The sequence below is a fragment of the Hippoglossus hippoglossus genome, chromosome 21 (genome assembly GCF_009819705.1).
Source record: "Hippoglossus hippoglossus isolate fHipHip1 chromosome 21, fHipHip1.pri, whole genome shotgun sequence".
NCBI classification, from domain to species: domain Eukaryota; kingdom Metazoa; phylum Chordata; class Actinopteri; order Pleuronectiformes; family Pleuronectidae; genus Hippoglossus; species Hippoglossus hippoglossus.
Window position 1 is genome coordinate 9,221,504 of NC_047171.1, and position 14,799 is coordinate 9,236,302.

The 14,799-nt window shown below is 41.7% G+C and overlaps 1 protein-coding gene across 1 annotated transcript; it reads left to right on the plus strand.

Annotated features, from left to right (window-relative positions):
• Positions 1 to 355: 355 nt before the first annotated feature.
• On the plus strand, positions 356 to 3,187 carry vgll3 (vestigial-like family member 3). Its single transcript, XM_034574285.1, has 4 exons — positions 356 to 790; positions 1,474 to 1,831; positions 1,935 to 2,486; positions 2,605 to 3,187. Exons 1-4 carry the CDS (start codon positions 686 to 688, stop codon positions 2,643 to 2,645), a joined length of 1,056 nt encoding a protein of 351 aa, XP_034430176.1. The 5' UTR covers positions 356 to 685; the 3' UTR covers positions 2,646 to 3,187.
• The last annotated feature ends 11,612 nt before the right edge of the window (positions 3,188 to 14,799 follow it).

Genomic DNA, 14,799 nt, shown 5'->3' on the forward strand with positions numbered 1-14,799 from the left:
AATGTGTATGAATTTCACGAGCAATATATTGTAACTTTCTGGGTAGAAAATGTTTGACTCATGACCTCAGCACTTCTAAAATCCTGACTATGACCCTGAGCCTTGACACAGTCCTGGCGTTAGGGGTCTCATGAACTAATAGGTCTTATGACATGTTGCATAATACCTCAAGTCCATAATGAAAAGTTATGAATGGGATCCTGCAGTGGGAACAGGACCTTTAGGTGCGGAGTTGTGTTAACAGCGTTGCTCCTCCACTGCAGGCCTGGCCCTTCCCCGGTGGGCGTGCGTAAACGGCCCCAGCCTTCTCTAAATATAACTCCCCTCCAAAACAGAAAGACAGAAAAGGGGGAAAGGAACATTCACCCAATCAGAAGCGGTCTAAAACTTGTCAGAGGAAAAAAAAAGGGGGGTGTCTTTCTGGATACAGTGTGTGTTTGTGTGTGTCTCATAGCGTTTTTGATTCATTTTGTGGCCCCGGGTTGCGTGGTGCTGGCTGTGCGCGCAGCGGGAGGCGCATTGTGCGTATGCAAACTGGACGACATGGCCATTGTGCGCGTTTGGGCATATATGGAGGCACCGGTGGCTCGGAGAATACAGCCCGTCTGAAGTCTCGGGGAGAGTCGCGTTTGTCTCCTGCACTCGACTTTTCTCCACTTTCCAACAAGCGCTCCGCTCCGTCGCTATGAGCTGCCTGGATGTGATGTACCACCAAAGCTATGGAGCGCACTACCTCCCTGCAGCGGCGTACAAGGCGACGTACTACAACCACCACCATCAGCAACAACAGGTGAGAGACTCATCACTCAACTTGAGCAGCTACAGAGGGACACTGACACAACTTCCTTTAGGGAAGAGAAGAAGGTTTACACAAGGTGCGATTTAGGATTAGGAGTGAGTACTTTATTTGCTCAGGATACCTGAGAGAAAGAAAAGTTGAAAAGTTTGTAATGTACTAAAGCACAGCAGCTAAAAGTAAAATAAGACTGAAGTAGCTTTATGAGGATAAACTACTATTCCAGAAAAAAACTGAATAATGTCACCATCACTAAAAAGCCTTCGTTCTTCACACAAACTTTTTTATGTCTTCCACACACACCCAGCTCTTAACCTGAAACCTGAAAAATAGGTTATGACACACAACTATTAATCCTATTATTCAAATGGTGATGTAATGGCAGCCATTCAGGAATGTGGATGAGGCACATTGAGCTTCACAAATAGTTGGAGAGCAGTATGGGAAAAAGGAAACCTGTTTTCAAACAACACCCAAGCTGGACCCAGATAAAATAAATACTACTTACTTAAACTCATGGTTTATTTAAAGTCAAATTTTATTTAGTCTAAAGTTTTTCTTTCAGTAGGTTGATTTAACTGTTCTTAAAACGATGTCTATGCTCTTGTAAAAGCTCCTCTATTCTACTGAGGTGAAGTTTATTCCTCATTATTGAATCTCTGTTGTGTCTTTCCCAGAGGAAGCTGAGTGTCTACAGTAAGATGCAGGAGTGTATGGAGCAACAGCAGGAGAATCAAGGACCAGGAAGAGGGATGCATCCCTCCAGGGACCAGGGCCTCCGGCACGGTCCTGTACGCGAGCTAGGAGGCCGCAGATCGATGTCCAGCTCAGAGCTGAAGGACAGTACCCAACCAGCCGAGGCGGAGTACTTGAGTTCCCGGTGCGTTTTGTTCACGTACTTCCAAGGCGACATTGGCGATATGATAGATGAACATTTCTCCCGAGCTCTCAGCCAGTCCAGCGCCTTCAACAGTGAGACCAAGCCAATCAGAGTGACTCAGCAGTCGGCTTCAGCCACCGCCGGTGTATGGAAAGGTGAGAGGGGCATCAAATCTGAGTTAATGTTAAAGTTGAAATGTTAAAGTTGTTGAAAACGAGTGGTGTCTAAGTGCTTATTTGTTTGTGGTGTTTGTTTTAGATGGTGGTTCTCTCTCCGAGGGCCAGAGCGGCTCAGTTTGGAACAGCACCACTTATCCATCCCAGACCAGTCCCTGCCTCCCATCTGTCTCGGCCTCAGTCCACCCAGACTTTTCCCCCAGCCCTGTTTCCTTTAATCACCCAGACGGAGCTCTGTGGGCCGGACACATGCTCTCACAGGCCAGCCTCCCTCCTCCGGCCACGCTCCCCGAGAGCTGGACTTACAGCCTGAACACCCAGAGCACGAGCGGCTACCCCAACGTCCACGACGTCTACCATCCTCACCCCCACGCCCATATCCACTCCCGGCACCACCACCACCCAATGCTCCATTCATACCCGGCCCACAGCCCAGTGCTGGATCCCAGGTTCAGTCCTTTGCTGCTTCCGGGTGTTAGGAACCAGAGTCAGCCAGCTGCCAACGCTGGGAGCTCCCCACACAGTGACGGGGTGAAGACAGAGATGAATCCTGGCAGCAACAGTCCTGTAACAGCTACGTCTGTCACATGGACCCCATCAGCCCTTCATGGATCTCTGGAGACATACGACTCAGGTAGATACTACAAAACAATGCAGCTGTGAGCACTAGTCTGACTTCACATGTGCTCAATCTTTGTAAACAGCAGTAAAAAGCACAATGATAATTTGAACTTTTCTTTCTGTCTCTGCAGCTCTTGATCAGACCAAAGCAAAGACGTCAGTTTGGTTCTAATTGCTGAACTGAGAAGAATCAATTGACACCAAAAAGGATCCATTCTGTGGCTTTATCAATGTATGGCTGCAACACCAGCACTGTATTGTAACTGTAGATAGAGAATGCTAACTGTAGCTTTGACTATGAGTCCTGCACTGTCCATACAACTTATTATGAGGGTTAACTCAGGCTTTGGACTTGAACTGACAGCGATCTAATGCTTTGGCTGCAGGTCAGAGGTCAAGGATTTCGCAAAATGGCAAAAAAACACACGACTAGCTTTAAGGATGGAAGTCCTCCTCTTCACTGTCAGCACAAAAATATTTTTGATGCAATGTGAGACCAAGTGGTTCTGTTTCAAGAGCTTAATTTTGATCCACATGTTCTTTTGTACAGTATGTTTGTCGATAACTGTAAATTTTATTTTTGTGTACAGTTTTGCCATGCTACGTTTGCTGGATGACTTATGCTAATTTGTTGCCTGAATGCTACTTTTTAAATTTTTGCCTTTTGGGTAATGTGTAGTGTAAATATTGGTAGTGAAATAAAGTTGTTAAACATTTAAAGCTGTATTTGCAAATGAGTTATTTTTCAGACTGTTCTAATTAGTTCCAAACTAATTTTTTGAATATAAGTGGAGCACACACTTCTAAATATTTTTATCACTAAAAATTGAATTCTGCTTCTTAATAGAAGTTCATTAAGTTAAAATTCTGCTTCTAAAAGACAGTGGTTTGTTGTGCATTACTTTCTTATTTCATCCAGAGATTTTCCGATATGGATACTAGCATTCAAAATGTCTCCGATACTGCCGAAAATGCTGAGTCGAGCATCTGCGGTTCCCTAAATCTATGTACAGATCTGATACCACGTTTTTAAAGTATTTTAGTTTCTCTTAAATTAAACTGTGATACTGCCACTGGCCCATACTGTTTTAAGAGCAGCCAATAACTGATTTTAGGTTGTGTAGCGTTGGCTAGAGCTAGCTTAAATGCCCGCGGTTTGGCAATATTTAACGCTAGAAAGTCCCACAAGTAAAACCGCAAAGCTCATTCAAAAATAGCTATGACATGCATAATTTTACGACTGTTAAAATTTGTTATACAAGTAGTAATTTTATTATTTACTGGTAGTGGTACTTGGTATTGGTATTAGCAAAGTCCAGGCGTCGGGAAGGGGACAATATTATCGGAACATCCCCAATGAAATACTTTGTGTTAACCTCAATATACTTGAGGCCAATATTCCACACACTGATCTGATGCTGTTTTTTCCCCCTATTTCTTTTACATCATATCTCAGCTCCAGGACCTTTGTCATTATTTAATTAAAATCTAAATTTTAAGGGTTGATGACTTTACCAGAATAATCATTACTGAAGGAATGGCAGGTTATTAGGTCAGTGTATATAGGAAGTTATTGCGACAACCAGGTAACTTTATAACTTCTAATACAATCCAAATTATCTACAAAAAGGCTAATGTAATACTCGCTCTTTTGATGGTTGCAATACTCAATAACACATTGTACCAGGTCTGTTGCCAAACAACAAGCTGTGCACAATGGACCAAACAGTAGCTGACCTATTGTACCAGTGGAAGTGGATTGCATTCCTCAGATAACTCTTGAAAGGTACCATGACAGGTTTGTTGTCTGTCTCCACACAAACACACATGCAAAAACACACACAATCCCAGACTGATGAGCACACACCAAAGAATGCATTTCCTGTCTGGACAGGAAGTTTCTCCGATAGTAGCACAATTCTCACATGCTCAAATACCTACACAAAGAGAGACACACACACACACGTGCAAAGACATGTTTCAGGTATCACAGTTTTGTTTTGTTTTTTATTCAGGTTATTCATACATATTCTGGCAGGTGTCTGAATGAAGAACTTTACTGATTTGAATTCTGAAGAATTCATTGATTAATGATTGATCACAATGTACATGTAGTGATGCTGAACTCTGAGGATGCTGCTCACTCGGTCTGGTGCAAGGACCGGACTTATTTGTACCCATCCAATCATAATGAACAGCTGCCTGAGCTTGTGCATGGGTGGCCGTGCATGTGTGTGTGTGTGTGTGTGTGTGTGTGTGTGTGTGTGTGTGTGTGTGTGTGGTGAGTGGTCTGACCAGGTGGTATGATCAGCAGGCGTAGTCCACTAACATTCCAGCCTCCTCTGCTACAAACAGTATCTCATTCTCCGCTAACCAGTATATTGCTAATCTGGACCTAAGCTACTGCATTTCTGTCCAAAATATCGGTAAATCATGACGCATTGAAGTAAAGAACCTTGATGGAAAAGGGTCAGAAATAATGAGATTTGTTTTTTTCAATTCCTCAACCAGCTTCAGTGGATTTCAATTTATTGCGAGAGTTTTCTACATGAAATAAAGTTCATGTACATGTTGCTGTAAACAGGAAGCAGATGTATACTTGGTTGCAGAAAATGCTACGAATGAGGAACAAGAATTTTAAAAAAGAAGATCAGGGATTTCTTCACTTGGAACGACTACAAGGTGGTACCGTTACTGGAAATAGGTTTAACAACACCTTGTTTTCAAGTCATGACTGATGCGATCCAATCAGGAAGTACACGTGGATGTCTACACTATTGGATCCAAAATTAAACACAACCACAGAGTTTTCAAATTAAGTCGGGGCCAGCAGCTTTTCCAAAAGTCTCACTTTTAGTAGCTCTAAACACCGGAATAGTGTGGAGACAGATTAGTTTAGATGTCAGCAAACTCATATTTTCCACTACAGTTTATTTGCTTTGATGTAAGAGATTTTCTGTGACATCCTCTGTCGAAGTATTTAGTACACCAAGCCTCAGGAAAACAATGGAGAAAAAACATGGCAAGAGGAAGAGTATTTGGAAATATTCCCCAGCAATATTCCCTCCTCTTCTTCAGAGCCCCTAATTAGCATTAGCATGTAGCCTCTGCATCAGCATGTAGTGCAGTTATATGCTAACAGGCGTCCCGCTGGCAGCCTTGGAGGATCTCCACAGGCACTTCCACTGCAGGAAGAGCACTGAAGATACAGAAACACAGACCTGAGAGCTGAATGGGAGTGAATTAATATGTCCATTAGAAATGGCCGAGCCAGAGGTTTAGGAAATGTTGCATGTGTAGCATTAGTGTTCCATTAAAGTTTAAATAGACAACGCTTTGTGCTGATATTGACGATCTTCACAGCAGTAACTGATGACACCATCATAGAATGTATTATTGTAACTGACAATATAACAGTAATGCATTTAATTTCTTAAAAGTAATCTGTAATCATTGCTAACAACACATTGTATATATCTTTCCAAATCAATCGAATCCGTTTTCTTTACATTGTTAGCACAGTTATCCAGTTATAAACCCAGACACACACACACACACACACACACACACACACACACACACACACACACACACACACACACAACGGTTCTCCCTTACACAAAATACATCAAATGAGAAATGGATGAGCCTGAAGCCAATCTGGGGCTTTGGATCCTCATCTCCTCGTTGCCATGATTGCCTCTTTTGTAACCAATATTTATTTCCTTTTTGTATCAGAGAATCACATTACTTTTTTTCAGGGATGACAAAAAATTGATTTATTATGTCTTTTTTTTTTATTGGAATTCACATTTTCTTCTGACCTGATGAGCCCTGTTTGAATTTGTTATGATGCCAGATCAGTCCTCAGACTATTGAACTACTCACCTCTCTGCTGCGCTCATATATATCTATATAAATATATATTGAATACATATATTGAATTGAACCAAATTAAACCAAGTGCTGAAGAAACACCAGGAGAATGGCAGAGTCGCAGGCTGAGAGTCCACAAAAAAGGGTGAAAAGAAAGAGTGAGAAAGAAGGAATCAGTCATAACACGGCCAGCTACACATTCCAGAGTAATTGAGCAGATGATTAGTCTCACAATCAGCAACATAACACCAGCTGCCTGAATGGAGAGAGAGAGGAGAGGAGAGACAAAAAAGAAACAATACAAGAGGTATTTGATGAATATGATGATTTTTTTCCTCCCAGCTCCATCATATCCTTTCACTCAATTTTCCTCTGTTATGACCTCAAACATCTTTTTCTCACTTCCAGCTCCACGCCTACAAATCACAAGGGTAATTAGAGCTAATTTGCCATCCTCGTGCGTGTATTAGGGGCATTAGGGGTATTAGTGAAAGGCTCAGCTTTCACCACACTGTTTGTGTCAACAGGGCAGCCTAATGAAGCATGCTGGGAGTTTCACAGAACACTTGTCCTGCTGATTACGCTTGATTCCTCTCTGTTTTAAATGATACCTGATTCCTTGTTAAAACGAGGAGGGACACCCAAGGAGTGGAAACAGCGCGGATGTTTAGCTCCTCAAAACAAGTATTAGTATCAGTGTTGAAATTAGGATCAGTTTAAATGAGTATTTCCTTAATTTCCTCTTATCAACCGAATGCTGCAGGTCCAATGTGTAATTGAGGTTCAAACAGGACCACCATTAAATCTCTATAAACTTTCCAATCTAAGATTAAATTAGATCATTAAACTTTCATTTAATTTAATTTGGATTGGATGGAGCTGTAATGATACCATGAAGAAAAAAGGGTCACAGCACAAGAGAGGAGGTAATAAGAAACTGAAGAGGAAGGAAGAGCTACAGTTAACAGGCGAAGATAATGGACAATTGTTCACACGTTTACAGAAAAGAACGTGTATATGAAACTATCCATTTTAACAGGCTTATCCATTTCCTCATTTGTTGCATCTTTTAAATAATCTGTTAAAGCTGTAGTTATAGATTTTTGGCCACTTGGGGACTGTATATAAAGATAGACGATGCATTTCCACTCCCTTCTGTTGTTTGAAAATGAAGCCAAAATATCCAAAATATCCAGGTCATCTTGTACTTTTTGAGTGAGTCACGATCTTGAATGGGGGCGAGATTCTCATTTTTGGGGAAGCAGTCATAATGTAAATCTTTTTATGGCGTTTTTCTTTTCTCTATTCATTGGCTGTATTTTCAATATTCAGACAATGCTCTCTTAATAACTTGCAACAAAAATATCTGGCTGTTTAGTTACTGAATGGGCCTCTTACTTTTCCTCCAAATGACCGATGAAATTTGCATGATGAAATCCCGATTGATGAGAGCTGTGAGGCTGAACCAAAAAAGTAAAGCCATGTGACAAGAAAACCAAAACGAAAGAAAGTAGTAAAATTCTGCATAGATTCTGATTAGTATCATTATTTAATTTGCATTCATTATTTCATAGCTGCAGCAGTAAATATACCCCAAGTTCGACAAGTATTGCACAACACCGGTTTGGATCAACTAGCCATCTAACATGCTTCACCAGTTCAGTGATATTCGTAGTACAGCTCACTGTTATTTTCTCACAGACAAAGGAACACGCTGAACAATTGCATGGCTTCACTTTTATTACTTCAGGATGTTTAATCAGAACCGGAGGCAAAAGAAGAAAAAAAAAGGGGCATTTTAACAGTCACAGTTTCACGGCTTGTGTTTATCTGTTTAGTCCCATATGGCAAGTCCTCGATCCTGAGTGGTGAGCATATGGTCTGCAGCAGCTCCGACGGCCGAGGGCTGGCTGTTAAATCAAATTTTAATACATAGTTACACCACGGGAAAAGATCAACATTTAAGCCTGTTTACAATGTACGGCATGAACATCCACCCATAACACAGGCCAGCCACATTCCTCTGCCTGCCCACACACAGAGCAGCCGGGATGCTCGATGATTTGTGTAGAGTTTAGAAATTCACTTTTAGACTTTCAAAATAAGAAATACTAGTGCAGTGCCCGTTCTAAACCTGTCTGTCTGGAATAGGCTGTTCTATTGGCCTATGTTACTGCTCTGGAGCTACTTTAGAATTATTCCTGAATTAGTCCATTAGTGAGTCCTCAAAAAGTTCTACAATATAATGTCACTATTTATTGTTTGCATGCTGGACGTTGTGTGCAGACCTTTTTTTTTCAAGTTAGAAAACTTGGTATTCATCCTACCTGGTTTATCTGCAATGAAGACTTTATTGTCAATGGTTTTTCATAAAAATGAAACTGAATTTGCTTAATTACTGTTCATGTGTGTGGCTCATATATTCATTTTAATGATTTATTAAATGGTTAAAAATGTTCCCGAAATTGCTATTTCAGAGGTCTGTTAATCTCTGATCTCAATCCTCCGACCCAAGTTCACAACTTTTCAAGATAAAAGCTCGGTAATTCAGCTCAGTATTAAGCATTTGGTAACAAACCAAACATATATATTTTTTTGTAGATTCTGGAGGAAGTGAAAAAAAAGATAATAAAGACATTCTACAATAACTTAATTCCTTTGTTTGAGCTTATTGTTTATCGTTCATTGCTATTTCCATTTACCAAACTCAAATCCTTTCTCCATCAGTGTAAAAGTCTCTCCATTCATAAAGGCCAGAGGAGCTGCAGCAGCAGCAGCAGCAGCAGCAGCAGCAGCAGTCGGTTGTTTCAGTCAGCTCCGCTCTGGGTAATGTGCCAGTAACCACAGAGGCCAGTACATAGCTGTCATTCCTCTGCTTACTGAAAGCACATTTAGCAACCAACACCTGTTTCCCCTGCTCATTCTCCACTGCAGGCTGCTCCGCTACAGCTCTGCCTGCATCATGAGGAGGAGGAGCACGGATTCAGCTCTTAGGACTTTTCACACACGCGTATTCCGCTATTTCAGGAATGAAGCTAATGACTATTTTTATTGCAAACAGTAACAGTAGTAGCGAGCCCAGTCCGAGCAAAAATATTCCACAATATTTTGGCAAATCTTCTCATGGAAATCGTTGTGGTGATTATTGAGAAATATCTCCAGGTTTCAACACAGGTTTCTCTGTCACACTCTGATGATCAAGCCGCTGGTCAAACATAAAATAATATTAAACTAATAAAACATAAAGTAGTGAGGAAGGAATGTGCACCGTTTATGAGACAAACTGTTAATGTTCAACAGAGGTTTTCCATTTCCAGGTTCCTTTATTACAGTTGACCTGGTCTTGTTTTGATGACCCAAGAAATGAAATTCATCCATTGATAATGTGTTCAACAAATTAACAATGGCCATGTGGTGCTTTACTTTAGCCTATTGTAAATTATGTTTTTAACCAAGAGGAAGGTCCGAGGTCAGGGTCAAGAATTTGGCCGAGTGGTTCTAATGGACACTTCAGTGTGGTGGCCACCAAGCTGAGAGCTTGATTCTCTGTCATCTGATTGAAGGTTAGTGTTTGAGCAATGGTGAAACCATTATTTTCTACTGATACTGTCAGTTGGATAAATATAAAAAAATTTAATTGTGTGTCACATTCTGTTTGTCTTCCTTTGCTGCAGAAACAAAATCTCCATACCCCCCACTTTTTTCCCATATTGATTTAGGAAATAAGTAAGAACATACGATTAACTGAATGACACTCAATAGAGCATGTGCCTCTGTCAAGGCCCAAAAGTCCCCTTAAGTCAAGCCGCACCCAATTTCACACACTCATAGATATCAGTCCTCTAAATATGCCTGATTATTTGGGAAGTTTTGTGGAAATCTGTTCAGTAGTTTTTGCGTAATCCTGTTGACAATCGAACAAACGTGGCGGAGATAATAAGATACAATTGTCATTACAATGGTGAGAATTCTCACATAGAATCTAATACTGCAGCTATTTTGGTGCCAAATCAGTTGAGAAGGAGCGGAACCACAGTTACTCAGCCGTGGGGGAACCATTGCTCTGCCACCTGCTTGTCAATCATCCTTTAGGCAGAGTTATGTGACCCTACCTGCTGCTACTGTCGCATGCTGCCCACAATGACCATACCACACATACCACAGCCACAGAAGGGACATTCCTGGACCACTGACCCACAGTGTTGTTTTTGTGTTTTTTAACTTTTTACTTTATGTGTCACTGGAACAAGGTTTCTACTGAGGATTGAAAAGACAAAGGACGTTTTCCTGCAGGAAAGGGTGGAGACACAAGCTGTGCAGCATCAAAATCCAAATAGACAGATAGAAAGATGGACCGATAGATAGATCCAGTGTACTCAACAAAGATGAACAGTTATTTTAAAACATCCTTGGAAGTTATGGCAGAGTAGTGCAAATTCATTGGTTAAGCGATTGTAACCCAATTAAAAGGCAACAAACATGAAGCGTCCTGTTACCTTGAATAAAATTAGGGGTTTTCTCTGGGTTTGAATAGTTTTGGACACATTTAGGATAATGTAGGTACACAAGACACCAAAACAAATGGCATGGGGCTAGTTATTTTTAGACGTTTTAATATGATTATATGATTCTTCTTATACGATTCCCCTGTCCTGTATCCCTGCTAATATTGAAAAACCAGCACCTTAAAAAATGAGTACAGGATCAAATGGATTATCTCAAATTACTGTTATTACTAATCTTAATAAGATTACACTAAATTATTGGTTTGGAAAATGAAAGTAGGCCTCTCCCACTGTGTGTGTTTGTGTGTGTGTGTGATCATGTGTGTAGACAGTGTAATCTGAGGGATAACATGGTACTTATCCAGCTGATCCCCCCACCTCCCTGGGTTCTGACAGGTTGACACCCATCATTCTGCACATTAACTTTGCCTAATTGGCAGGTAATTCCCTGCTCCCCTACCGTATTTCATTGTCCCGCTATTGTCCCTGTACTTGGCCCCCGCTGTCTGGGTCTTTATCCCCCAATACAGCCAGGCGGCTTGCACCCAAACAGCCACTCGGCAGGACGTCTTGTCCAATCCCAGACACCCAGTGGGTCCTGTCACTGTAGCCTGGGGAAGTGAAGTTGGGAGCTTCCTCTGTGATGTGACCCCCATGCTGGGAAGCTCTCTACGAGGCTGACAGGCGAGCCGGCCCTAAAAGTTTCAACCTGACAGCATCAGCTGCATGCCCACCCCTCTCCACACACACATCTCTTGAATCACAATATCAGGATCAGGATTATGTTTCAATTCGGATTTAATGTTTTCACTTTTATTGTGATACAGTTGGATATAGATAGTGTTTTCCATTTGTGGTACTTTCTTTACAACTCTTTCCTCCATTATTGGACAGATCGTATGTCTTTCCAATGGTATACTTTGCTTTGAGCTCCAAAAACCAATTGTTATAAGTGACATTAGCATAAATGCCAGTCTGTTGTCCTCGCTGCCACATTACACAGTTTAAATCCCATACAGCCCTTGTTCTTTTTGAACGTCTATATCTCAAACATACAAACACACACATTCCGGCTGTACTGTAGCTCTCGTCCAACCCTGACAGTGATTGACAGGTGTTTGCTGAGTCACTCGGCGAACTCGGACACGAGACATCTGGGAGCCCCACCCTCCTGTCACGTCCGCCCTCCCATGGGTCTTTTGTTGGCCGAGGTGGAGGTGGCAGGAGCAGTCAGGAGCTTGTCAGAGCAACAGGAAGAGGATAACACACACTCCCTCTCTCTCCCTCTCTCTCTCTCTCTCTCACGCACACACACATCTACACAAACACAGAAAGATTCTCCTCTCTTTACAGCAACAACCCACATACACTTTACACTGTCAACCCCCCTGGGAGTGTGTCAGCTGTCATTAACTTCCCCAGACTTCCAGTGAGAAGGGGTGCTTCCCCCCCAGCTCCCAGCCCCTCACAGGTGACTCTCACTGGGGGCTCCATGCTGGGGATGCCAGCCTCTCTGCTGGAAATCTCCATCCTATCAATACACAGGCCAGAGAGACTGAAGTTAAAGAGAAATTCATTATCTACATGTACCCTACTGTATGTTTATGATTTAAAAAAATGATGTGTGAATGTGCAAAAAATACCACATGTATACGTGTGTGTTCACATCTACAGCTTTATGTGATTATGTTTCATAAAGGTTTGTTAATATTCTAAGTTTAAGCCTTCGCAGATTTATCTGTGTACGGGTATGTGTGTGTGTATGTATGTATTTGTGTGTGTATGTGTGTGTATGTGTGTGTGTATTTGTGTGTGTGTGTGTGTGTGTGTGTGGCGGTCGGGGGGTGGGTATCTGTGGAATTTGTGTGTGATATAAAGACTCTCTCCTCGCGCCACAATGGTGTCTTTGACAGGCGGGAGAAGGGAAGGCTTTGTTTGGTGACACCACACAGTGTTGTGAATGCCCGACATAGCTGCCATTCCTCTCTCTATGCCCTCCGCCAGGCCACAGGCTTATCAGGGATTCCTCTCCTTTTCTATCTGCCCACGCACAGCCGTTCACTGTGTGTGTGTGTGTGTGTGTGTGTGTGTGTGTGTGTGTGTGTGTGTGTGTGTGTGTGTGTGTGTGTGTGTGTGTGTGTGCGTGTGTGCGTGTGTGTGTGCGTGTGCGTGTGTGTGTGTGTGTGTAAGGGAGGGAAAGAGTTTGTGAAGCAGTGCTGTTAACACCAAGGAAAATGCAAATGAGCTATGGGGGAGAATAGACCCTCTGTTTGATTACATATTTCTCCACAAGTGGACCAATTTGGCTGCCATATTTTTTAAACAATCTCAAGAACCATGTCTACATTGGATTTGATTTGACTGTGCACTTTAAATGAAAGAACTTAAATACATGATACATCGATCTTAATGTTATAGAAATCATAATGACAGTGGTGATTAAGAAAATAATGACAATATTTAGGGCCTCAATATCCTGAATCAAGGCACCGGAGCTCAAAGTGCTGCAAATATCAGTGCACACAAAGCCATGCAACCATGTATATGTACAAGTGTATATTATGTAGATGTTTTCTGTATTTTAATGAAAAATATTCATTTTGTATATATTTATATTGTCCATATACACTTTCATATGTTCTCTTGTCTACCCGATTCTGACTTTCTGCTACTGATCTGCATGGGATCAATTTATCTAATCTTACCTCTCTTCAGATTGTGACGTTTTTTTAATTTAGTCAACTCCAAAATGTAGGCTAGTCTTCCATGCAGAGTGACAATGCAAGCACTCCTATTTCGTTTGCTCAGACTAATCTACCATGGCACTTAACATTTTTACCCCCATAGATGAACCCTTTGTCAGACATGAATGTTAATATTGGATATTTGTGGTAGACATTATTTGGCAATATGAATTTCCTGTTTAAGTTATGAATCGGAGGAAGATGAAAGATCAGCTCTTTACTCATACAACCAGGTTGCATGAGTAACCTTTGGTGCAGCATGCCTGCCATCAACAGACCTGATTAACTTCAGGGACAAACCGACCACTTGGAGCCGGTGTGCAGCTGTGCCTGCTGCTGTTTGTCTGGTCCAACTGGTAATCGAGTAAATTGCATTCAAAGCAAGTCTATGATTTGAGCAGTGACTGGAGATACAGCGCTGATTGTACAAGAAATCTATACTCCTCAGGCAGGTTGTTCCAGGGTTCATACTTTCTTCCCCCATTTTCCATCGTCTAATCCTCCTCTCTCATCATTCTGTTTATCTCACTGCTACACTATGAACTATAGTGTGTTGGTGGAGAGCTCATTGTTCTCTCTGGTTTCATTAATCATACAGCTCCCACGCTAACACTGTAGCTGCCAAGAAGCCTGATACCCAACTTAAAGCAGGTACGGTGCCCACATGTGTGAATTAGTAAAGGCAATACAAAGACACATACACACACACAGCTGTTTCTGTGTGTTTTCAATGCCCGGGTGTTATTTTGTGTTTAATGTGTACATCCAAGCTTTGATGAGCCTTACATAGGCTTGGCAACACAGAGTGTATATAAAGATGGGCAACATGACAGCCCCCAAAAACTGAAGCCAAACTGTCTCATTTGCCCCCTGGTGGCTTGCTGCAGTATAGGTCATGGACCAAGCTATTTCACTATACCTATGTAAAAATTTCTTTAAAGATGGTTTCTGTCATTTTACGTATTTTGATGTACACTATATGGACAAAGGTATTGGGAAACCTACACATTACACCTACAGGAGCTTTTATGACATTCAATTCTAAATCAATGGGCATTAATATGGAGTTAGTCCCCTCTTTGCAGCTATAAAAGCTTCCACTCTTCTGGGAAGGCTTTCTAAATGATTTAGGAGTGCGTGGGAGTTTTTTGCCCATTCATCCAAAAGAGCATTTGTGAGGTCAGACACTGACGTTGGACAA

Excerpts from the sequence above, each read along its gene's own strand:
- vgll3 (XM_034574285.1), top strand. The coding sequence starts at position 686 with ATGAGCTGCCTGGATGTGATGTACCACCAAAGCTATGGAGCGCACTAC. Across the intron at positions 791-1,473 it reads ACCACCATCAGCAACAACAG|AGGAAGCTGAGTGTCTACAG; the intron begins GTGAGAGACTCA and ends TGTCTTTCCCAG. Across the intron at positions 1,832-1,934 it reads CACCGCCGGTGTATGGAAAG|ATGGTGGTTCTCTCTCCGAG; the intron begins GTGAGAGGGGCA and ends TGTTTGTTTTAG.